The sequence below is a fragment of the Mus caroli genome, chromosome 2 (assembly GCF_900094665.2).
Source record: "Mus caroli chromosome 2, CAROLI_EIJ_v1.1, whole genome shotgun sequence".
Classification (NCBI taxonomy): Eukaryota; Metazoa; Chordata; class Mammalia; order Rodentia; family Muridae; genus Mus; species Mus caroli.
In genome coordinates, this window is record NC_034571.1 from 60555468 (window position 1) to 60582684 (window position 27217).

A 27217-nucleotide genomic window follows, 5' to 3' on the forward strand; every position below is an offset into this window, starting at 1 on the left:
AAACAAAAAAAAAAAAAAAAAAAAAAAAAAAAAAAAAAAAAAAAAAAAATAGTGAACATACCACAGACACTGCCATTGCATCTGTATCTGCCTATATGTTTGTATCAATGACTCCATATCAATACGATACCAAAGCTGTTTGCATGTATACATATAAAAATATTTATTTATTTCATTGGCCAAGTCTTTATGGTTTTGTGTAAATGAAAAAGAAAACAAAAACAAACAAACAACCTCTCTTAGTCTTGACTCTAAAGTGGTTCAGCTCATGGTTAATTTTCGGTCGTACCATATAACTGCACACTTTATTTTGCCCAGTGTTCTATATCTAGTTCAGCACAAGACGAGATTACTATGGCCACGGCTGATGCACACTATGACGATGTCAGTATACCCTTTGTGTTCCTTGGGAGCTTTGCTTCATTGGGTTCTTTCTCTTAACAAATGCTGTTTTCTAATGCCTTTGTCAGGGGAGATGGCGGGGTGGGAGGAAATCTGGACACTTCCTAAACTGGGTCACTTTGCATAAGGATTTCTTTGCAGCCAAGTTTAGATGATTTATGTTAGTATTGTAGCTATGATAGTCGTAGTTATAGAGCGATTCTAGCCATTTAACCTGTGCCCTTTAGTGTCCATTCATGGGTTGCTACATTTAACATCTGCTGCCTTCATTACCTAATGTCCAAATAAAATGAAAAGCTACAAGAATAAAATCCCACGTTCCTTTGCCGAGTTCTGTACATATGTTAAGCCTTACCCTTCATAATCGAAATTACATTTTTTCTTTTTTGTCCAACCAGAACATATTCTTCTCCCCTCCATCAGCCCCTCCCACAATGCCAAAATCAGAAATAGGAAAATAATGCTAATACTTTCCTGTGTGCCCCGTAGTCAAAGTAAGTTGTTTTACAGCTGTGTTCAGCCTTCCAAACATGTTAATATTATTTGACATTAAGTATTTTCACACTATTTCAAAGTTGAAACTCTGAGGGCAGCACAAATCAAAATACATGCAAAATTACTGAGCATGATAAAGCTAGCTTAATTAACGTTCCCTGGTCTGGATGGGACCGGTAGCTGAGCCATTGGACGATTAGCTTTCTAAGACATAAACAAGATTAAAGGCCAGTTTATCACACCAGGCTTTAAGTATACCATCTTTTTGTCCACTAGATTCTTTTCTGCCTTGCCCCAGTCACCACTTTCAGGTCAAGCTCAATGTTGCTACCCATGTTTTCCAATACTTTGTGGGTGGGGCAGTACTTCATCGAACTAGTCAAAGGCAAAACTGTCTCCTTTACCTATGACGTTGACCCTACCTCTCATTCTTTGCTGACCTCACAGCCTCACAGATACACCAGCAATAGTCTCATGCTAGCCGGGCGTTGGTGGCGCATGCCTTTAATCCCAGCACTTGGGAGGCAGAGGCAGGCGGATTTCTGAGTTCGAGGCTAGCCTGGTCTACAGAATGAGTTCCAGGACAGCTAGAGCTTCACAGAAAAACCCTGTCTCGAAACAAAATAAAACAAAACTAAACAAAACAAAACAAACAAAATAGTGTCATGCTGCTCAAGGGGGGGGGGCGGGGGGCACCAAGCTTGTTTTTTTTCTCTATGTCAGCACTTTTGAACACTTGCCTTATCTCCTATCTCCCCAAGTCAATTCAAATTCCCTCTTCTTCTCGTTTTGTAAACCTTTCTCCTTGTCTTTGTTGATTCTCCAAGACAACATTTATACAATAATCACTTTTCTCCTAGAGTGCCTATGGGTGTCTTCTCCAGCATGGCAGCCTTGGAATAGCCTGTCTCCTTACACAGTGGCTCAGGGGACTTGGAGTTTCAGGTTGAAGCCATGGATTTCTTAGGATCCATCCTTACAACGTTCAGGATGTCATTTTTCAGACTCCTGGAAAAGGCTTCAGTAAAAGCAGCCACAGGGGAGGTGGAAAGGCTAGGCTGTCCTTTTTGTCTAAAGAATCATGAAGAATTTGCAGCCATGATAGGCATACATAATTTTATTAAGAAAGATTTGCCTTCTCTTTTAGGTTATGCTATCCCAAAACAAAATACTCAAGGAGTTATTTTATATTACATCATTTTTTAACAGACAATTTCAACATAAAGACATTATCCTGATTTTACATGAAGTATAGATTTGGGATGATAAGATTTTAAAATTAAAGCAATTCTCCTGTGTCACCACCACTCAATCACGTTCTCGGCTGCAGTTTTCTTATTTTCTTTATTTACTTGTTTGTTTGTTTGTTTAAGGTAAAGAGATTCCAATCTTCAAGCAAGTAGTTAATATTTCACTTTTATATCCCTATAAAATGAGCTTGAGGCATGGTAGCTACCCAATAAATGTTTGTTGAATTGGACTGCCTTGCTCCTGGATTTTTAAGCTGACATGGCAAAATTACTCACTTCCCTAATAGATTGGAAGGAAATGATGGGCAGCCTTATCAAGGGTGACCTCACCAGGGGGTGCTGTGGTAAAGGGCAGATAGACAGACAGCCTTGAAACATAGGTGCTCAGGACAGAGCATCTTCCTGTTCAGTAGATCATCCTTCTAGCAATAGTCTATGTCTGTGTTACTAACAGCAAACATCTTAGATTCCTTTTAATAATCCTCGCCTATTGTGAAGGAAAAAGGATGAAGCCAAGTGATTCTATGATGTCAATTTGCCTTCAGAGGAAAGCTAAGGTAGTCAGAATCAATAGTAAGAGCTGAACTATCTTTGTTTACAACTTTCAATATCCTAAAACTGAAGCATCCCTCTAATCTTGGACACCGTTCACTGTTTTAAGCTGTGATCTGGTCTTCCTCTGTCAGTTACAAATCTGAGGCACTCTTGGCTGATGAAAGTGTTGCAGAAGCAGAAACACCGTTGTTTATTGTGTAATGCAAGACTCGCTGCTCTAGCGTCTCTTGCCATGTTGCAGACAGAGAATTCCAGAATGTTGGTTGTGATGAAGTGTCTATTTTCTCATTTGTTTTAATCACAAGGCACGTTCCTGAGATTTTGAATTATTTCTTAAATGTCTTCCATTTTTTAAAATGTGTTATATAAAGACAATCTTTTTCTCCCAAAGCCCTACTTGCTTTTGTTACAAAATCATTTACTAAAATGATTGTTAAGTAGTTATTATGATTTTATAACCTATGGCTCTTTATTATTAATATTAATGGCTAATGCTTGGTTAAATCTAATTTGTGGAGTTGAAATGTAGAAGAATTTCTATGTATTCCATGACTTGCTAACTAGAAGGTATTTGTTCCCCATTACAGAATTGGAAATTAGGGAATCACTTTTTACAATAACTTACCATGGTCATTTAAGGTAGTAAGAGAACTATTACTATTTTGTGATCCATTCTTCCTGTTTCAAGATCTCTCTGCCTCTGGCATCTACCTTTAGTTTTCTCTTCTCCACATAAATGAAAATTTCAGGTTTTTACATTTAACAGATTGTGTGAAAAGTCTTCCTCATTTTCCTAGACACTTGTTTTAGCTATTTTTATATTGTTTTCACGTATCTTCAGGTCTTATATCAATTTATTTCTTATATCCTTATATTCATAACGAGACAGAAAAATCACACATATATGGATTTTTTTTCCTCCTCTCTCCCATGATCTGACCCACAGAAGCACCAAAAGAACTCTGAAATAACTTAATTTAAAAAAAAAAAATAGGGTCTTTTCCTCTACTTGGCAGCCATTTTATCTCCCTCCTTTGAAGTGATATAATACAAGAAAAAAATGGCTGCCTTTTGTTTACTTCCTTGTGCATTAGCATGCTGACCTCATCAAAGGTATTCACCAAAACACAGGCACCTTTCGGGAGCCAGAGGATGACGATTCCACAGGAACTTTTTCTTTGCATTTTCATTTATGGCCCAAGGTTCTGTGTCTCTATATTGTAGAACAGAAGATGAACATGGATGTTCTGGAGCAAACACTTGAAAATGGTGGCACTGGAAGTATACCCCAGTATTCCTTTCATGCTAAGAAAAACTTACTACACAAGACATGAAATGTCCCAGATCAATACTAACCCTGCAAATAATATGAAAAACCGTGAAAAATCATTTCACTCCAGAACTTATTTTTTTTTTAGTCACACCGACTTACTCTGCATTTTTAAAGTTCAGCTGAGAAAAATGTTTACGTTGTATTGTTTTCCTTTTAGAAAATAAGAGTTTATTGATTGGAGGTTGACATGTGTGCGCATCAATAAGCACATGAATGTGTGTCCCTTCATTCTTTCTAAGTACTGACATGTTTACACGGGCCATTACAATGCACTGTATATCAATCTAATGATGTAGGAAATACATTTTTCTCATCATTTTATGATGCTTTTGGTTTTTCCTTCCATGATCTTTGTGGAATTTTCATGTATTTGCCACCGGATAATTATTGATGTTTTTGAGTCAAAAGCTTTCAAATACCAATTCAAGTCAGGTAGCCTATCAACCAAATAGTCCATAAAATATATGGAATTTTAAATCAAATTCCATCAGCTATGTAGGTTTTGTCTGTCTGTCTGTCTGTCTGTTTGTTTGTTTGAAGATCTGTAATTGATTTTCAAGTTTTGAGACTTTAGTTATGGAAAGCTGGTGTGAATGTATTCAGACATACATAGTATATGTGTATTGAAACAGTATCAAAGCTGCCAAAGGTTCCCATAAATGTAGAGAAATCATCTCTGGAAGGACTTGTTAGCATTAAAATCAGATGAGGTAAACCATATGCCCCACTGAGGTAAGCTGTCTAAAATAAGTTACTGCGGTTTTAAGAATTAGTATGAGCCATCTGTTCTTTAACTTGAGATCTTTATTGTTCATTGTAGTCAGCTGTTCTAGGAATGTGTTGCCTTTTGAGAAGATAAATTAATCACCTACCTCATTTATATACTTCAGTAAAGAGAGTCTAAGCCTCTCGTCCTCCGAACCAAAAAGAACTGGTCTCTATTTGTATTCACAGATTGTATCTTTTAGTGATGGGAATTTTACTGGAAGAAATTTTGAGGGAATCAGCCTCTGGCCTTTTAGTGGGGGTTGGAGGAACCAAGAAAAGAAATAGTTGCAATTGAAAGGTTAAAAATGTATGGTCAATTGGTTCATTAGATTGGATGGTATTTATAAATAGTACTTTCAGAAACACAAGGTAGGAAATGGCTTGAGCAAGTTTTTTGTTGTTGTTGTTTTTGGTTTTCTGTTTTTTTTTTTTTTTATAAACTCTTATTTAAAATAAAATCTAGTTCTCCCCTTTTAAATGGCTGTCGAATCATTTTCAATAATAAAATCTAGTGTGGGGATTTCCTAATCACGCTCCATTAATGTCTTAGGGCAGGTCCCTTATCTGCTGTTTTCTTCCTTCTCGTAGAGTCAGCTGATAAAAATATCCATAGACACAGTGAAGTCAGAAGCAAGGCTGGCTTGCTCAGACAGAGCTCCATGTGATCACATATAGGCAGCCTGGCTGAGGCTGATGCCGTGCAGCAAGCAGTAGGTAATGAGTCTTTGTGCGAGGGAAGCTCTTGTCTCGGAACAATAAAGCATATGGTACCAGCAATAAAACACGGGGCTGGGAAATGTAAGAAGATTCCACTGAACCAGGAAGAACGATGCCTTCCATGATGCTGACACGTACTGTAAAATGATAATCAATTTATTTTGGATTCTAATGAATAAAGACTGCCAGGACTCGACTACAGCTGTTTGAACAGGTCGGTGATTTTTTAATAAATCCCCCCCCCAACACTTCCTGGTATTTGATTGCATTTAAATTAGGTTGGGCTGATGGGTGTTTTTGCCTTAAACAAAAACTTTGAAAGGTATTTCAAATGGAAATAGGAAAGGTGCACTTGAAGTGACCCAGCAAGATTCAATTTTTGATGGAGTCAAATAAACAGAAATGCTGATATTATTATTTTAAACTGAAAAGTTGTTTATTCTATTTAAAAATGTATAGGTCAGAAAATTTTAATTTAGTAATAGCTAATATTTGGTGTATGCAGAAATACATAAAGCCAAGTGACTAATAAATAGCAGGTTTAAAAAAAGCCTCACTTTTTTGTATGAAAAAATTCTATATTGCCTTAGTTTGTATTTCTTATAGAAGATGCTTCATTCAGAATTTGCTGATATTTTTCACTATCCTGTAAGGGTATTTATGTAAAATGTCTAATATTTTTCAATAAAAAATTTAAATGAAAATGTCAATAATGTTATTTAAGGTATTTTATACTTTATTAAGATGCTAATATTTATTTGCCTTCTATTTTCCATATGATTCTTCCCAGAAATGGAAAACACTTATAAAACCTTTTATATTATAGATGTTAGTTATTAACATATGAAGAAAGATAAATTAGCTTAATTTTAAGAAAATGACTGGGTCAACCCTATGATGATCAGAATTCCTACTGGTTCAATATCTCAGAAAAGGAAAATATGTCTTTGTGGATATTTATAAAATATATACATACATAATATTTACCTGAAAATAAGTAGCTCTTGAGTTTATGAGTAATACAGAAGTTTGTATTTCAAATAGATTGCTGAGAAAGGAAAGCAAAGCCAAGATAACAAATAATAAATAGCTCACCGCTCAAATTCATTGGGAAAGAAAGACAGGCATTTCTATGAGGTGACTCTTCGAATTTAAATATGCAGTCTAACTTTGCTCTACGTTTTCACTGCTCTATCCTTTAAAGGCATCCTGGGACATAAAATCTTTACAATTAATTTTTGGGTACCATTTTAGATGATGATCTCTAAGGCACTTGGGCACATTTAACATTTTTCAATATTACTGAAATGACTGCATCTAATGTGTCTGGTGCCTAATGTAAATTGATGTCTGTAAGTTGTTGTTTAAACCACCACAACAAAAACATCCCATATGTCTGATTATGCATACGATACATATTCCACTTTAAAAAAAAAAAAGAGCTATGTCTCCAAAACAAGAGAAGTTAATGACAATTTTAAATTGGCCTTCCACACGTATTTAAATGAAGTATTTGACTATTTGGGTTTCCTTGGTTACCAGAGTCGCTGCAGACAGCTTCTTATGGTGGGGGAGGCCGTAAACAAGTAACGCAAGACTGAAACAACCGCTAAAATCTTTTATCCGTTAATGGACATAGCGGGTGCGATGTTGACAGCCTGGTGAAGCATGCCCACTCCCCACTGCGGGTCCGGGTGCTCCAGGATGCAGGTACCCTGGGCAAACCGCAGCTCCACAATTCCTTACCCAGCATTCCGCTTTGGCTGCTGGAGCACTGCCTGAACCTTATGCAAATGAGAGCAGCACAGGCTTTGACTGCAGAAGAGGAGGGGGCAGAAGGGAGTTCATAGGTCACGGGGCTGGCTGTAAGCTGGATCAGTTCCCTGAAAAAGAAAAAAAAAAATGTATCCTGGGCTTCTGCAGCCGTGTTTTGCAGCAGTTAAAGGAAGTGTGCTTTATTTCTGAAGATTTTACAGCGTGTGCCGTGTGCCGTAGTCATTTAAAGTGCATGCAGGTACGATGACATTTCCTGATGCGCCTGATTTTATTTCTGTTGAAGACAGTGATGTTGATTGGTTATTTAAATTCACTGTGGCAATTGGCAGGCTGTTGCTGGTTTTCAAGCTGTCCTTTGCTAGTTTCCTCTTCTTCTGATTATTATTCTTTTTTCCCTCCTTCACTATTTTTTTGGGTTTTTGTTCTGACTGAGTATTTCATGAGAGAAACAGTTGGGTCTAGGCTCCTAAATAATTTCCCCTTTTGGGTATGTGTTGATTTTGGAAATCTACCTGGTTGAAATATCTAGATAAATATTAAAACTTAAAATCTTTAAGTAAATTATGATTTTTTTTTACATTTTTAAAGGTATATATTTTAAAGATGTACTGAGTTCCAGCCAAAGATTTTTGTGAGGTATGTGGGATTAAATAATGGAATTCTTTTGTTTGTAGCTGAAAAGCACTATAGGATAATTTTTAGAAGTTACATTTTTATATTAGGCCGGGGTTTGGTTTGGAGAATTTTTGTTCTCGGTTGCATTGTTAAAAATATTACTAGAGAAGCGATTATTTATTTTTTGCTTTAAACTCCTTCAATATCTTTGGTTTTTTAAATTGTTATTAAATGTTTTTGAATTTTTTCAGACAGTGTTAAATTTTACACCCCCAACATCCTATGACTTTTTCTTTCAGTTAAATCAGGATTCTAAAGAAATCCTTGTAAGTCTCATAGCAGGATGAAGACTCCCTCCCTCAACTAATATCACACTTCTGTAGAATGTGTGATTACATCATAGTAAATCCATCCTACAGTAAAAAAGTGTATACTCACACTCATTGTTCACATTGCTTTTTTAATTTTCACATCAAGTAAACTGAGACAGCACAATTCAACTGTTTACCCACACCACTAAAAAAATATAAATGTAACAATTCAGCAGTTTCAACGTTAATGAGAAAAGTATGTTATTTTCATTTGCATTGACTGTGCATCTGTCTGCATTACAGATTGTGTGTGTGTGTGTTTTAGAGAGGATGAAGGTACAAAATAGGCATTTAGTCATGAGATTACTCCTTTATGGGTCTGTATTTATTGACGTTTTAAAATGAAATTTATTAAGCTTACATGTAAGAAACTAGTACACAGTGGAAAGATTTAATTATTTTCTTTACACTTAGAATAGGGAGTCATTTTATTATAATGATTAAAATGGGGGCAGTTCGGCAACAGCATCTTTCCTCTGAGATGAAGAGCCGTTGGAGGGGAGGAGACCAAAGCAGAAGTATGTAGACATTTAATCAGTGAAGGACAGTTATTTCAAATATTTATGACATTCACTTGGTAGTGGTTATTCATTGCCAGGCTCAACTCTATCACTCTTTGGGGACATTATGACATTTATCCAGGACACTAAGTTGAGTTTATGAGATAGAATTTGTGTTTTGTGTTTTTAAGACTGCAAAAATTTCAGGGTTTTCTTTTTTTCTGAACACTTCTTGTGACACTCTCAGTGACTTAAGCTACAGGAAATATATTTTAGATAAATTACTTCTTTTTTATTGTTGTTGGATAGAAAATGCTGGTCTCTGATTTCAGCATTATTTGCAGATATTTATGAAAATTGCTAAACATTCCATGTATACATGTATGTATTCTATGTACTATAGTACACATTATATCTCTATTATAATATATTATATATATTGTGTAATCAAGAAGCTAAACAGAATTCTTTATACTGTTATATTTAATTCATGATTTTAAAAAACACTTCTGTTCACTTATATAGTGCCAGTAGTTTGTGCCTGCTCACACCATGTGTGTGCTAAGCATAAAAAAGAAATGAGGTTAATATTAATATAGGCAGTGCAATACTTTTTAACTTTGGACATTTAGCAGCTACCAGCGAGCATATTTTGAATATAAAAATAAAAACACAGTGTGGGCCAAGAAATCGAGCCCATGAAGAGTCTTAGAGAAAACATGATAATAGATATGTATGGAATAAAGAGAATTGTTGTGCTTCTGTGAGCCACAAGAGAGCTATTTATGTCCTGAAGCTAATTTATGGCTTTGAATATCCTGGGTAATTTATGTCTCAATGCAAATTCACTCCAAACTTTGAAGTCTTTTTGCATTGGCTTAATCCATCCTACATCCATACAGATCCCAGCAGCTTGGATGAAGTATGCTCATGTTCTGGGTTTCTAAACATACGTAGAAAAAATAACTTTCTGTAAATATAATTCAAATTAACCTCGAGGAGTAAAAGTAAATACCGTGATCCAAATGCAAACTCCGGAGGGCAGATAGGCAGCAGGTACAAAGAAACACTGCTATATCTGACTTCAAAGAAATCTTTTGGGATTTTTTTTTTTCAAAACCAAATTTCCTACCTTCTGATTCTAAGCTTGTCGTTGTCATCATTTGAAACTAGAGACCACACTGTAGGCTTGGAAACAATTTTAGGGCAAACAGACTCAGTTTATGAGCATGGAGCATTGTCATGACTATTGTCATTTCCAAATGGAGTGTGTAGGTTTTCAGTTTTATTACCACTGTATTGTCAGTCTCCTGAACTTCTGCAGCCTACAAGACAGGAGGAACAAAGTGACTTTTAACACCAATAGGGAAATGTTGAAAATTGTTACTGAGTATCCAAAGCAACCACATTATTTTAACATGGCAGTTCTTAAGAAGCAATCAAAGCAGGAGATTGCCTTTTGATTGCTTCTTCTAGGATTTAAATAAAATTGAATCATTTTTGTTGAAAAATAAAAGCTCAACGCAATTATAAAGTGATTTTAAGGGTGTTATTAGAACTATGGCAATATTATAGTGATGTCTTATGCAGATGGAGATGATCACAACATAAAGACTATTTTCCAAACAGCAGAAGTGTATAACTCTCAGGGTCAGTTTTTAATGCTAATAACTTTTGTGGAAACAAACATAATACACATTATTCTGCCTTGTTGATTAAAGTGGAAGTCAGTATTTTCTTCCTGATATCAGAGACACTAATTCACCTTTTATTTTTAAAAAAATTATTTGCCTACTGTGAAAAACAGAAATGTAGCCTGACTGTCCTTCAGCACAGAGTAGGGTCTTAGTAGTATACGCTTGTCATAGACACACTTTTTATGCTTTTAAGGATTTTATTGTGTTTTTTTACTTGCTTAATTTTTATTTGAAACATGATAATTATTCCATAAGAAAACTATTCAAAATTGAATTTTCTAATCCATCTGATCGATTTCTTCATGATTTTACATTAAGCTCTCAATCACAGAGACTTTGCTGAGCCAGGAAAGGAAATTAACATGTCACCATACTCACACATCTGATATACTGATCATTACATACACATACACACACTCATTTCCATGAGTGTGCCCACAGGTACACACATGCACACACACTCATATGAGTGTGTTCACAGGTACACACACTTGCACACATACCCATGCATGCACGTGCACACATGCCCATGCATGTACGTGCACACATACACACACATGCACAGGAGTGTAACAACATGCACATGCACTCTCATATACATGAGTGTGCCCACAGGTACACACACATGCACACACATGCATACACATGTACACACACACATAGGAGTGTGACAACATGCACACATACACACTCATATACATGAGTGTGCCCACAGGTACACACACATGCATGCGCACACACACACATGTATATACACACACAAACACACATAGGAGTGTGACAACACACACACTCATATAAATGAGTATGCCCACAGGTGCACACATGCACACATACACATGTGTACACACACACACACACACACAGGAGTGTGACAACATGCACACACATTCACACACGGGAGTGTGCACAGATACACATGCACACACAAAATTTGTTTTTATTTTGTCCTCAGAGTACTCACTTGAACTTGAAATAAATGAGAAATTACTCCTGTTTTTATAAGAAGACTGCCATATTAGACGATTGATTATAATTTGGCAGTGCTTTATATCTAATAGGGAAATGAGAACAAGTACATGATAAAAATAGACCCACTTTTAGGGTCATCCACTAATGATTAGAGCCACATCCACCTCTTTAGTTTTAGGAACTGTATTCTCCAAGTATGGTGGTGCATTCACAGATGCCTGACTCATGGGACAGTGGAAGTAGCTTTGCCTCCAGGCAAGCTTAGGAATCCTCACATGTATTGAGTTGTCCTTACACATGTTCACAGTCCCAGTCCCAGGGAGCATATGATAGCATGCCGTGATCCAGTACATTTGAAAACATACTACAGGTAAAGCAGAATATGGGTTATGGTACTTAATACTACTTTTGTAAATATGTAAATACACTCTGAAGATTGTGTAAATCTGAAGGAATGTTGATTTCCTGAGTTGAGTTTGCCAAGAAATGTTTTATGAATGAGAACAAGCCTGGTGGTGGTGGCACACACCTTTAATCCCAGCACTGGTGGGCAGAGGTGGGCAGATCTCTGAGTTCAAGGCTAGCCTGGTCTATAGAGCAAGTTCTAGGACAGCCGGGGATATACAGAAAAACCCTTGAAAGGGGCTGGGAGGACAAGGATACAGTATCTGGAAATAGCTCTGTACGTTATACGCTTTTCTCTCTCTCTTTCTTACTTTATTTGGTTGGTTTTAATTTTTAAACAGTACAGCCCAGAGTGTCCCAAACTCAGCTGTAGCTCAGGCTGGCCTGGAGCCTTTGGAGGTCCTTCTGTTTCAGTCTCAGTGTCCCAGATGCTGAAATTACAGCGGTGCACCGCCACGCCCAGTTTCTGATCTGCTTTTCAACATCAACATTTGAGCAGGGCCAAGAAGTCCAGCTTTAAAATCTGAGTACTTTGTTTAAAACAAGAACATGTAAATGCAGGAAAACCCAAAACATGTTTAGAAAATACAGTATCTAATACTGCATTCTGTGACCTTACTAGGTAAGTGTTTTTCTTATATTGTTGGTTTTATGTGATTTCAGTCCCATATCATGGGATGGGCAGAGGCTGAACAAGAACACGGCTAAGAGTGTAGATTCAAGTGCCAACCTTGATGCCATTTTTGCAACTATTACTGACCATTTCCCAAAGCAAAAAAATGTTCTGAATCTCCACTGAAAGTCAACCTAAGTCGCACTAAGAGCTAGTGCCTTGAATTCTAAGGAGACAGTAGAGGGAGCAGCCATCATAGCTATTGAGGCTCAAATGACACGTGATTTTGTAGATACCTCAAATCTCCAAAGGTCTTTAGGTACGCTGAAACCATGTGTAGAGCTATTTTTATAACCTTTACAGGGTTTCCCATTTTTCCCTTTGCTGTAGCATTTTCCCTAGCTTTGTGTATGTAGTTAAGGTGCTACTTTCTCACCTTGGCTCCATTCAGATATGTCCACTGCATCTGAAGACTTGGAAATTCATTCATTATTTTTAGTACAGACAGAGCTTGGCACATCTTAAGTTTCACCTGATGACACAGGAGTACTAATTTGTTTGCTCAATGGAATGACCTATATGCCACAGGCTCATTGCTATTTTAAATGTCTCATGAATTGTAATGTTGTTTAAGCATTGCTGGAATTGATTGAATCACAGAGGTCTTCAAATGAGATTCAGAAAATTCATCTACATTATTTTATTATAAATAACTTTAGTAGGATGGCTAGACGTGCCTTTTCTGATCAACTCTGCTTATTTGGAACTTGTTTTTTTTGAGGGGGGGGGTCCCAAACCTCAGTTTTCATCTTTGAAAAGATATTGATGACTGTGGTGTGACCTGTGGTTGCCTTTGTGGACCAGTTTTAACTGGTACTGGTCGGACATTCAGTTAAATATAAATACCCAGGTATTGAATCTTACCACATATATTACATCTGTTAATTGCTGCCCAATGCAATGTCAGCTTCAGGTTGAATGCCAATTGTTCTTTGCTTTAGAGGATAAATAGCCATGTCTTGCCTAGGGTGGTGATTTGTTTTAAAGAATGTGCGAAGTTATTTTTCTTATGAATCCTAAGTTTTGAAATTTCCTTTCTTTTCTGTGCCTCGTGGATGGGTGTGGTTGTGAAGCGTGGTCTTGTCGCTCTCTCATGCCCTTCGCAGGATGCTTTATGAGGAAAATGGTGCCGTGGATTTTACATTCTTTTCCTTCACACTAGCCTGATGGTTCCTCCAAGGAAAACATTACCAGAGCTCCTAAGTACCCTTCAGCTACACTGCTTAGTCTATTTCATTATTCAGTCAGAAACTTTCTAAAGACAGAGAAAACTTCAAGTGCTAAGTAGGAGAGACAGGGTTAGATTTCATGGCCACTGTAATAGTGATTCCTCCACGTCTGCATGGTCCTTTTATTCTTTTTAATGCGTTTAGTCTCCACAGTGGTTCAAGACATTAGGCTAAGTACTGATTTTTAAGTCCTAATAGCAAGCATAGAAAATAACATTTCCATTGTCTTCACTTGAGACTTTTTTCTGTTAGGATGGGAAAATGAGCATGTAACAGGCTGATGAGCATTTTCAACAGGCTTAGAAGCCTCTTATTTTCTTAATTGGTTTTCTCTCCCCTCACTAATGAGAAAAACAAACAAAACAAAACAAAACAAAACAAACAAACAAACAAACCCCAGCAAACACCCTAAAAATTGACCTTGGAGAAAGTGTTTTGACTCTTAGGCTGGCATGTAATCAATTTAACTACTTTTCCAAATAACAGACGGTCAGTTATTAAGGGTAAAGCCATTAAAAAGCCATGGTCTGGCTTTCCTGCAGGAATGCCAACCCCAATAGCACATCAAAGCACATAGCAGCATGGGGGAGCCTCTAAGGTGTGTCCCAGGCCCAGCCAGACAAAATTCCTTTGTTGTTCAAAAAAAAACAAGTCGATTTAGCCACCAGTCTGTGCATTGAGGAGGAAGAGAATGTGCAGAGGTAAGTAGCACTTCTTACACAGAGGCCACAGCCTTTGTCACTTAGCTGCAAGCCTTGGAGGAGACTGCCCCAGAGTCTCTTACTAATGTTGTCATACCCCTTATTTTGATAGACGTGGAAACTACACTTGGCAAGTAGCACTTTTAAAATTATACCACTTGTTAGTATCTGACCCAGATATGATAGTATGCATCCTGAGCAAGCACTGGAATACATATTAGTCCGTGGCAACTTGTACATTCAAATATGATCCAGCATCAGGTGAGCCCAGCAGTTGTAATAGTGTCAGACTCACTCAGGTCACACCAGTGCAGAGCAGTCATTTAAACCCAGTTTGCTACAGGCCAAGAAATATTTTTCAGAGAACAATAGCCTCTATCATAAAATTTTGAGCTAAGGGTCTATAAAGACGTCTGAAAACTTGGTATCCTTTATTAAAGCTATGTGGTAGGGTTTGAGGAAAAAGGGTACAAGTCACCCATTAGCTTTGTAGTGAATATATTCAGTGAATTCTCATTAGAACTACTATGTTTGAAATAGGGCAATATAGCCATCTTTTAGGAAAGGCAGATGTTTGGGGAAATATACTCCAACCTAGAATGTTCTGTCACCCAGTCACAAACTTATAGGTTGATAGACTTCTAGACACCAGTTTGGGTGGTTGTTTAAGAATGCTGTGGGGCAGAAGGGAGAACAATGAAATTGCAAGGGATATTCTGAGAGATACTTGGGGCTCTTTTCATGCATGCTAGAGAACATGAGGCTGTGGTGCTAGGGGGTAGCCCAGTGTACAGCACTTGCTTAGCACACTGAAGCACTACATTTGATCCCTAGCTCCTCCTCCAAAACAAGGCAGCTCAGAGCTTGTGTTTTAACTTGGGTAACCCACTCATCTGGGAAAGCAAATGGGGCCAATGGATCCTCAAAGTTCTTTTGACTCTGCGAATGAATGTGCTCAAATGAATCATCCCTCCAGGTTCTTTATTCACCAAAGTGGAGGGGAAGATAGCTAATAACCAGAGAAGAGCTTCCTAAACTCAGATCCCATAAACAGATGCCATATATGTTTGTGCTTTTGTGCACTTTTCCTCTGGGGGGTAGGAGAAAGGGTTCATTGCTTTCATCTCCTTAAACTTCAAATTATCAGATAGCAAAAATGTTGATATTCACTGCATAAGAATGAAGATAAAACCTTTAACTCAAAGTCACAGACGTCTCCAACTCGGGGGATTCATACATCACTGGGGAATCCCACAATCATTTCTTCCAACAAAAATATTTATTAGGCAGGATTGCTGCCAAGTTCTTGGCTTCCACAGACACCTGGACAAGAGAGGCGTTGGCTGACTTCTGTTTCTCCCACTGGCAACCCACCAGCAGCATTTTTCACATTGGTAGTGCCCCACAGAAACACCTACAGGGCTTCACCTTGCGAAATCTCTGCCAAATCCTGCTCCTCTTGGCAGCAAAGGAGCTGCTTTCTTGCCAAATGGGCTTAGGCAGAAATGGCCCTAGTATTGGGGAAGAAGATAATTTCACTTTCTTAGGGAAAAACATACATCTTCTCACTACGTATAGAATGATACATATCCAAGATGTCCTCATGCTTCCATAGTGTTCACTGATTAATGGCCTGGAATGGCAGCACATCTACTGATAAAACCGATATGTTGTTCTTGAAGAAGCATTCCGCATGCGCATATGTGTGCTTTCTCACTTTCAATAAAGCCTCATGCGCTGTAGTCACTTCACTGAAGTTTATTGGAAAAGTAGAAAAGAACATGATGCAGACATATTCTGAGTTCTAAACCCAGATTACTAAAAATCCTTAACTAAGTATCTAATTGTGTGTCTCATAGCACACAGCACAAGAAATTTGAATATCCTTCATCTTTCCCTAATCCTTTATACAACTGTGTTGCCTTACATTTTCCTAGCTTACAGATGTTGTACTTTTAAAAGGAACAACAACAACAACAACAACAAAACCTTGAAGAAGATGGGAAGAAATATTGTTAAGCAGTAGGCACAAAAAATAAATAAAACAAGCACAGATACACAGAGCTTCTCCACTGTGTTCACAACATAGAAGCATCCATAGAGGATGTATTAAAACCAGGATGTATTGAAGAAGTGGTTTTTACCTTGTAGAGATCTCAGATCTGCAGACCACTTATGCAAGAGTATAAGAGTCTGATAAATAGGGAAAAGCAAGAAATGAAGGAAAAAAATTGTTAAGATGCAAACAAAGAAAATCTCCGAATGAAAGGCTTTGAAAAGAAGCACAAAGAACTTTGCAGTAATTTCATTTTAGAAGGACAACTGATTAAACAATGATGGTTTTATTTAACAGAAACTGAGGACTTTAGTCATTATTTTTTATTAATATGGTCATGTCGGGGTAGAACATCAGAAATTAAACATAGTTTAAAAAATTAGGCACGGAAAGGATTTCATACAAACTAGCAGTTAAAAAGTTATCCACATATTTAGGAACATTTGATTAACAATTGATTGCCCCAAAGAATAAAGGTAATGTATAATATGAAATTTCTAACTGAGTCCTCTTTTCTTTAATGTTACATCAAACCTTCCCACTGTCAACTGGATGACCAAGAACTGGGGTCCAGTGGGCAGCTTGGCTGCTGACGTGTCCTTGTGCCTCATGAGACTCCTTCCAGAGCTTGGCACACCTTCTCTCATAAAGGAGCCTCTCTCCAGTGTGTACACTGTGTCTGCGGTGGCTCTCAACTCACTCTTTGAACTTGGTGAGGCAACCAGAAGAAACCTTAAACATCACCTCCCATCCTGGGTCAAGTTAAAGGACAGAAATCTTGTTGTGTATAAGACTTCATCCAGACCCTGGTATTTTCTGTACCAATGAAGTAAATCAAGCAAGCATTCTCACATGATCAAGTTCATTGAAAAAGAACTTGGTTATAGTGTCTAAGCATTTTGAATTTGTTGAAGAATTTGTTAAAAGAATGAAAAAAAAATCCAAACATGATTGTTTTATTCTTTGACAAGTCCTGACACACCACACACACACACACACACACACACACACATACACACACACATACACACCTCACAATTCCCTCATTTACACACTGTAAAGCAGATATTATAACTGGCTTTCTCAATACTGCTGCATAAAAAAGAAAGAATTTCTTTTACTAATCTTACCTTACTCTCCCTTTTAAATTGTTTACAGAATTATTAGTACAGAGATTAACCCTTCCCCAGACAAACATGAACAAGGAGTTTGTAGATGGCTTCTATTGTTTCTGGGGAAATGTTCTCTAAATATTAACCATGTGCCTATCACTTTCATGCAGTAAGGACTGACTGGGTGACATGAACCTATTGTTCCCGGTACACTGCCTCTCTGTCTATGAGAAAGAGCTCGCGCCATAAAGCAATGTTTCTCAATCTGTGGGTCTCGCCTGCTTCGAGGTCAAACAACCCTTTCACAGGGTTGGCATATCAGATATCCTACCTATCTGGTATTTACATTATGAATCAGAGCAATGGCAAATTTACAGTAATGAAGTAACGACAAAATAAATTTATGGTTGGAGGTCACCACACATGAGGAACAGTATTGCAACGTCCTGGTATTAGAGAGGTTGAGAACCAATGCTATAAAGAAACAGTTGCAAGGCCAGTGTTACTTGAAAGGTTTCCTCCTTCCGTGGCCATCAGGCTTGACTGCCCTTGACTGACCAGTCCCACTCAACCTCTTCATTTTCCCCATTGTTCAGTGAATTTGTGATTCAGCCTAGTGAGCTGGCTTTCTTTCTTTCTTTCTTTCTTTCTTTCTTTCTTTCTTTCTTTCTTTCTTTCTTTCTTTTCTTTTCTTTTCTTTTTTTTTTTTGATGGATTTTCATCTGGTATAACTCCTGTTTCCTGTTTCGATATTTTTTTGTTGTTGTTGATTACACATTAAGCTTACTTCCTTATCAGGAGCAATTAGGATTGTCAGATTAAAATGCAAACTGTTCAGTTAAGTTGAATTTCATATAAGCAAAAAAAAAATAATTTAGCCATAAATATGCTTGAAATGTCATCCATTTCTTCTTTTTTTCTTTCTGAAATTCAAATAGAACTGGATGAAGTACATTTTTATTTACTCAATCTAGCAATTTAAAATTTTAAAGTGGCACATTTGCAGATCGCATAACCTGATCCTCATTTGAATGGGGGCTATTTATTTATCGTTAAGGTATATTCTGTTCCTTTCCTCTGGTCTTCCCACTCTCTTACGAAAGTAAATCAGAAATATATTAAAGGAAATAACACTTTTTCATCATCATTATTGCAGAGTGTTTTTTTCATCAATGTGTTCAGAGATGTCCGAGCAATGCTTATATCTAATACAATATGAAATAAATAGCTTACACATGATCAGGCCTATCACAGCAATTCCCTAGTCCCTGGTACCAAGTTCTGTCTTACTTTGGGTTTCCATTGCAGTGAAGAGACACCATGACCAAAGCAACTCTTATAAAGGAAACAGTCACTTGGGGTTGGCTCACAGTTTCAGAGGTCCTGTCCATTATCATTATGGCAGGAAGTATGGCAGCTCCCGTAGAAGGAGTTGAGAGGTATGCATCTTGATCCAAAAGGAACCAGGAGAAACTCTCTTAGACAATGGGCAGAGCCAGAGCATAGGATCTGAAAGCCCACCCCCAAAGTGACACACTTCAACAAGTCCATAGCTCCTAATAGTGCCACTTCCCATTGACCAAGCATATTCAAACCACCACACTTATGTAACTTAAGAACAGCATGTTAGCAAGCATGGTTGTTAATGCTTTAACATAAAGTAGTTCTTAATTAGATTTGGCAACAAAAGTAAGGGGTGGTTGCTGGATGTGGTAGCACGGCACTTTGACTATAGCACTTGGGAAGCAAAGGCAGGTGGATCTGTGAGTTCCAAGCCAACCTGGTCTAATGGTTCCAGGTCAGCCAAGGCTATCCAGTGAGACCTTGTGTCAAAGATGAGAAGGTGTAGATAAAAAGAATGGAATCCTAGGCTAAGAATCTGGCCACATAAATTCCAGGAGTTTGTTGATAAATGAAAAGAAATAAGATGAACCTTTCTCAGATAGCAAAGGACTCTGGCTTTGAAATGAACTAGCATTCCACAAGCCCCAGGAAAGATCCTCTAGAGTAGCCTGTTCATCAAGAAATTGTCTGACTAGCAGGCAAAGATACCTGAAACCAGGAGAGAACAAAAATTAACCAGTTTTTAGAACATTGAATTGAAGCTGTGAGACTGCAGACAAGTTCCTAGCCATGGACGGCAACAGGAAAGCTTAGCAAAAATATCAAAGACTTAATGCTCTGGTTTCTCTGTGTCTTCCATTTTGGTTTTCTGTGTCTCATCTTACAGTGTGTGAACCAGTCCAGGATTTTTCAGAAGTGTGACCTGTTTGTGTTCAGCTTATCATTGTCTTATGCATTACTCTTACATGGGAGGGACATTTTTATGTCAGTTTCATCTAATTTTGATATTCATTTAATCAAACATGCCAGCTGTTAGTCAGAGGACATGGAACAGTGAGTCCTGTGAGCGTTTGTTCTTCTTCCTGGAGCTTCCAGTCCTTGAGGCAAGCAGACTTAGTAACTAAGGCTTAGAAGTCTCCGAATTTCATTCAGAGGCTGCACTGTATCTACTGTAGACCTGTTACATAGAAGGTACCATAGATCACCAGTAAGAAAAACAAAGAACCTCCCTTGTATCTGTTATCAGAGGGTGTGACAATCAGAAACAAACATGGAAATAAACAAACACCTGCTATAGAAAGTAGTAAATGTATAGAAAGAGATGAAAAAAGTAATTAGAAGGACAATCTACCAAAATAGCTTAGAGCACAGAGAAATACCAGGATTGAGACTGAACCATCCAGAGCTGATGTATCAGCAAAGTCAGAGGCTCAAAATAAATGACAAAGCTGGCCAAGCTATATTGTTGAGACATTTTAAAGGCATTGGGGGATTTGAACTTCAAAAATGACTTGAAGTCACTTTGGAGTTTTAAACTACAAACTGGTGTAATGACTTTTGTATTTTGAATTTCTCATTCTCCCTGTGACTAGAAAAACATCCAAGGCAATCAACAGTGGATGGGACAGGGGAATGATGGGGCATTTGTCCTAGTCCATGACTGTGCCTGTGACTATCATGTTTCCTGAACTGGGCAGTGAGAGCTGAGGAAAGATGCGGCATCCAGGCTTAGCACTCCACCTTCTTAACATTCAAATATGTCAATGCCTGCCCAACTTTACTTTGGGCTTTCATTCTGTATAAAGCCTATTTGAAATGTTCACACCTGGCAGATAGCAATCTGGCTGGTAGTGCATTGTAATAATAACATCTCCCTAAATCCCTGCACTTTCCTTTCCTAATAAGATGAGGAAGATGACTGCATATCGCATTGCCACTCCACTATTAAATGTGCTAGAGCCTATATATCAAAAGGCAGAGGACCATTTGTCCTTCATATTTCATTAGCATATTTCGACACATGCATGTAGTGAGATAAGACAGATGTCTTGCTTTTCACTGTTGCAGAGGCAAGCTGGGCCCTCCCTCAACCAGTTCTACAGGTCTGTGTAGTACATAGGTTGCTCCACTAAGCAACGCCCTCTGTGTGTTGTCCAGCTGAGGCCCTCTTGGTTCTCAAGATCTAGACAGAAATTACATCCAGTCTTTAACCCCATTAATTCTGTTCTTGTCCCAGATGAACTAATGAAGGAAGGTAAAGATCTCAATTTTCATCTGATCAGCAATTCCTCCTTGAAGGACTGAGGGAGGGAGAGAGGAGCCCCAGGTAGCCACCTACATGATGTGTGATGTTTGCACCTAGCTCCTGGTTGATAGATTTTCTATTCCTCATTCATGAGAAATACATCCTGCTTAAGCAAGCTATGGATTTGAGTGAAGAAAGCAAAGAACAATGCTTTAATGGCTTCCATGGCAATATCTTGTTATAGAAATGTATGTCTTCACCGAAGGTATCCATCTTGTATTATTTTGTGGCTTGGAGTCTCTCCCCATTGAATTACTTTGCATCTTGCTTGAAGTGAAATCACTTTAAAATTTATATCTTGTCCTACTTTTATTTCAAGACTCTCCTTAAAATATCTTTTTTCTCCTCTTTGCTGGCTCTAATATGCATGAACATTTTATGCATTTCACACCCTTTAAAACGAAGAAAATAATAAGCTAATCTGAATACTTGTAAAATGAGAGTAGAACGGAGATTTTATTCTCAGGAGAACATATAGTGATATATGTTCCTGGGCTCATGAGCTATTCCCATAATTAAAACAATAATGCAGAAGATGGACGTTAACAAAATAGACTGGGACCTAATTTGGGGGATGTTTTGCTATTTGATGAAGCCCGTCAGAAGGAACCCTTGCACTGTGATAGCAGGTAACTTTTTTTTTTTTAAATTTTTCACTACACAACTCAATGTGTAAAGCATAAATATATCAGCTACTCAACACATGCCTAGAAGGAATGAACTGAAACCAAGAACAAAGACATGATACATGGAATATTACATTTGATTCTACTAAGTCACACCATAGGTGTCCAGAGAATTGACTAGAAAATGATGAGCCTTGGGTTGTTTCCAACAGATTCATAGAGAGTAAATTCCAAGATGGAAGGTTCTGGAATTGAAACTGAAAATCTGGCAACGGTTTCCCTATTTGGGAATGTATCAGAGGTACCTGTTTGGTGCTTCACAAAAGACTCTAATCCCTGGGTCTTTTTGACTTGGAAACCGAAATGCTGCATTTCTAAGCATCTCTTTCCCAGGTTACATTGCTGCTACGGGTTCAGGTAGTATGCTTTAAGAACTCTCAAATCAGACTGGGGAGAGCTGGCTGAGCCCAGTGGGATCTGAACAGGCTGCTCACTCTGTGATCTGCACCGGCAAGGGATGCTTTTTAGATATTTCTGAGGGAAGTTCTGATAACCTGTAACTGAGTGGTTTTGGAATCGTTTTAAGGGACTTGTTCTCTCTTGATCTACTGGACTGACAGCTATGCTCTGGCAGGGAGGACTTACAATGAGAGTTCAGATTAACTGGCAGGAATGAGGTAGAATGCATAGAATCAACTTGCAATACTTTCAGCTAAGTTAACTTAATTTCTCAAAGTGAGATTGTGTGAAAATTGTCTGAGCTATTTTATGTGTAGTTTATTCACTAAAATATCTGTCTTAGAGGTTAGTTACTGTGAAGAAATACCATAACCAAGGCAACTCTTCTAAGGGAGAGCTCTTAATTGGGGCTGACTTAAAGATCCATTATCATCAAGGCAGGAGCATGGCAGAATCTAGGCAGGCATGGCGCTGGAGGAGCTGAGAGTTTTACATCTTGTTCTGAAGGCAAAAAGGAGAAGACTGGCTCCCCGGCACCCAGGATGAGGGTCTTCAAGCCGATGCCCACAATGACACACCTACTCCAATGGGGTCACACCTTCTCCCAACAAGGCCATACCTCCTTATGGTGCCACGCCCTGGGCCAAGTGTATTCAAACCACCACACTATCATTATATTGAGAAGAAAGTTGGTGTCATTTAGCTGGTTGTTGAGGTAAAACAGGACTGAGGAGGCATAGGCAGTCACTCAGAGAAAAGAAAATACATCCACACAAAACAAATGGCTTAGAAGGAAACAAGTTGTTGCAATACCCAACTGAAGGGGAATTAGGGAATTTCTGGAAAGATAGAAGCAGCTTCAACAGCCAGGTAGCATGGGGACAAAGTTCATCTTGCAGCGGTATAAAAATGGAAACCACCTAAATTTAAGAATTGATTTCATATGCTTCATTATGCGTTGCTAACTAGGTTCCTTGAATTTGAAAATTTCTAAATATAAAATTTTAACATCCCACTTGCAGTGTTTCTTCTAGAGGGATTTTGCATGGCACAGTAATCATTTCAGATTTGGTGATGGTGTGGGGAGGGAGGGGAACCTTGCCATTTGTATTTGGTTCTTCACAGAATTTCATGGACTCAAATGGATTTTCTTATTTTGTCAACAAAAAGACTAATGGTACTGCATTAAGCTGAGTTATTTCTTAAAGACATTGGAAAACTATAGAAATGCTGGTCTAACTGAAGTGTCAAGGACTTCTGTTAATTTTCACCCTTTTTTTTTTTTCTAACTTGAAATAGAAAAATGAATCTGCTTTGTGGTATGTTCAAGGGGCAGCTACAGCCCAGCTCACACATTTAAAGTCACGGAAAACTGATTGCAAACATTGGCTACATCATCAACAGTCAGAACTCAATGCTCGGTTGCTCATTCCCACTCCAGGTACATGTGACAACGCCGCAGCTATGAGTGGAATTTTAAAGAGGAAGTTCGAAGATGTGGACGCCTCCTCACCCTGCTCCTCTGCTCGGGAATCGGATGATGAAGTCTCCAGCAGCGAAAGTGCTGACAGTGGGGATAGCGTCAATCCATCCACCTCAAATCACTTCACCCGTGAGTACTGGACCCCCCCCCCCCCCCCAGTGAGCCGACTCGACTCTCAGGTTCTGCGGGAAGGTGTTGGTGGCAGTAATCATCCATGTAGCATTGGCCATTTTTATTTTTACCTTTATGGCTAGATGTGTGTTTTTAAATTTTTACAATCAGCTAAATAGAAGGACAGAGTAAAAATGAATTCATTTTGAGGCACCTCAGTGGGTCCCCTTATTTAGGAAGAGTTGGCCGTGTTTGATTTGGTCCTTTCAGTCCATTGAGTCTGTGAATGTAGGCATTTTGTTCCTCTGACTCTTCAAGGAAGCATAAAGCACACTGGACATAGATGAGATGTACGGGATAACGAATAAACTGGAGTTAGGAACACAATGTGCCTTCCCCAAACCGAAATGACCTGGGAGAAATATGAAAGGCTGCGTTTTGCATTTGCTGGTGGAAAGGACTGGCAGTGATAAGAGACTTTTTGATCAGCCACTCACTGAGGAGGGACAGAAGTCAAGCTCTCCCCGGGGGTGGGGTGGGGTGGCCCTTCCACAGTTATTTCTCTGAGTGACAAAGTCCACCAAGGGAAAGATAAGAATGCATGTCACGTCTTCAATTTCTTTCTCCACCACTTTGTCACATTAGTCATTCCTACCAGGGACAGTAATGTGAGGTCTAACGGATGTGAAATTTTCTAATGATCACACAACCTAAGCCCAAGAAACTGACGTGAAACAGCTATATAAGCTAGGTGCGTATGTTCCTAAAGCAGGGAGAAAGAATGACAAAAGGCAAGGACAGCGTTGCTGTGATGTGTAGGGCAACTGAGCACATGCTCTGTACATAGCATGATGTTAGGAGGTGAGCTTGTGCTTTGGATTTGAAAGAAGACATATGTTGACTTTTTGGGTTTTATACTAGTGATAAGGGCGACATCATCTCTATCAAGCACAGCAAGTGTGGTGATTCGCATGAAAGGGCTCAGTAAAATGTGAATATCATGCGGACGTTGTATTATGGATCATGATATTACTGAACCTTTACTAGATACTGGCTAACTGTATTGCTAACTAAATGTTACAAATTACATTGTAAATGTACATACAGTGTACATTTACAATTATTTACACTGAGAGTCAAGTCTTAAGTAGTTCTCAACCTTCCTAATGCTGCAACTCTCTGATACTGTTCATGTTGTGATGGCCCTAACCATAAAATTGTTTTATTGCTGTTTCCTAGCTGCAGTTTTGCTACTGTTAGGAATCATAATACAAATATATTTGAAGATAGAGGTTTGCCAGAGTGGTCAAGACCCATAGGTTGAGAAACGCTGGTCTAAGACTGGAGATTAGCTGTGTGCACATGTCTCAAGGTGTAGTTTTGATCTTTCCCATTATTTCAGCTCCTTCATCATACAATATTGCAAATATCACCTTTAAAATAATATGGGTTGTGAGTTACAAAAATTTAATAAAGACACAGATTATATCTTTGTATATAAAGATATATAAAATTACTATGTTCTCGGGATTCATTTATAATAGTGTTCAATTCCAGAAAAACCCTTATGGAGGTCTTTTTAAGAGATGAAATGAACTAGGTGGTAGTAGTATACATCTTTAATCCCAGCATGCAGAAGGCAGAGGCAGGGGGATTTCTGAGTTTAAGGCTGGCCTGGTCTACAGAGGGAGTTCAAGGATTATACTGAGAAACCCTGTCTTGAAACACAAAACAAAACAAAACAAAACAAAACAGAAAAAGAAGTGAAATTATATATATATATATATATATATATATATATATATGTGTGTGTGTGTGTGTGTGTGTGTGTGTGTGTGTGTGTGTGTACATATGTATATATACAAATATATATCTTCTAAATAAGTTAATTATAGTAGGATATTTTTTAAAAGAAGGTATAACATTGAATACTCATTCCAGTTATGAAATTATCATTCAAAACAATATCATTATTTTTTCCCCCTATGGTGCTTTATCTAGGAAAGTATACAAAATCCTGGCCTTGTCTGTGCTAGAAATTAATATGAAGAAAATGAGTGTTATCAAATGCAAAAAGGGGAATTTTAATAAACATTCATACAATTAATTTTTAAAATGAAGCAATTTAAACTCTTTTCATGACATGACAAAGTGTATTGTATATTGATTAAATAAAAAAATTTAAAATGCTGAAATAATGAATTGTCATACTATAAAACATTTGGCAAGACTGTTGTGTGCTTTGAAGCTTTAGGAAAAATTTCACATTGGAAAACATTTACATATTTAATGATATTAAAATATCAAACTTATCTGTTATAAAATATAAAAGTAAAAAATGAAGCAATTTATATTAGAAACATGTATTTAATAAAGTATATGATTATTCTCTAGAGTTTAAAAGCATATCTATAAATAAATATTTTTGAGACAGAGTGAAGTATTCAAGGCTAGCCTCCAACTTGCTATGTATCAGAAGGAAATGGTACTGAAAGCCTGGTCCTCCTGATTTTACCTTCTAAGGGGTATATTTATGCCTCCATGCCCTGTGCATGTTACCTTAGAGACTGAACCCAGGGCTTTGTATATGCCAGGCAGGCGCTCTACCAAATGAGACACCATTCTGCTCCACCCTCGTCTACTTAACTTTTTTGAGCTGCAAGCTAAGGCATGCCACAAAGATAATCCATACTAGAAAACACAATTAATTCATAAGTAAAGCATTTAACAATCATAGTAATAAAAATAGATTAACGTACTTACACATATATTATTAAAATGAAATCATAAAGTTTTCACCGCTATGAAGTGAGTATTCCTCCCGCTAATAGAAAATAGTGATACAAAAAATCTGGGATTAGCCACAGTATATGTTGTAGGTGCACATGTTGCCTTAATGACTGTGAAATTCAGTAAGTACTTTGTCAGTATAAAAACCATTCAAATATTTCTGGTTCTGTATTCAGAAAATATATGTGAAAGGAGAAACATCAAGAGCAATAGAAAATTGTGTTGGCGTTTGATTGTAGTGTGAGAAGGCGGGAGGGGTAGGGAGGCAGCAAGGTCAGAGTGGGAGAGTGATTCATTACAATACAGTAACCCATTAATGAAGTTATTTTCATGATAGTTATAAAGACTGCACCATATGTAGAACACTTATGAGATTCTGGGAAGAGAGGCAGAAGACAGACTTTTCTTTATACTAACAGGGGAATACTATACATGCTCAAAAGCAAAGACTGGGTCATTGACTTGAAAATTG

At 37.8% G+C, this 27217-nt stretch overlaps 1 protein-coding gene across 3 annotated transcripts in view; it reads left to right on the forward strand.

Annotated features, from left to right (window-relative positions):
• Csrnp3 (cysteine and serine rich nuclear protein 3) overlaps positions 1 to 27217 on the forward strand; it is a 183713-nt gene that overhangs the window by 78163 nt on the left and 78333 nt on the right. The window contains exons 1-2 of one of the 3 annotated variants that reach the window (XM_021155451.2): positions 5492 to 5734; positions 23803 to 23973. In XM_021155451.2, coding sequence (XP_021011110.1) covers positions 23826 to 23973 — 148 coding nt within the window. In that variant the 5' untranslated portion in view covers positions 5492 to 5734; positions 23803 to 23825. Of the gene's footprint in view, positions 1 to 5491; positions 5735 to 7001; positions 7535 to 23802; positions 23974 to 27217 lie in introns of those variants that run through there. The other 2 variants (XM_021155452.2, XM_021155449.2) reach the window with 2 other exon arrangements.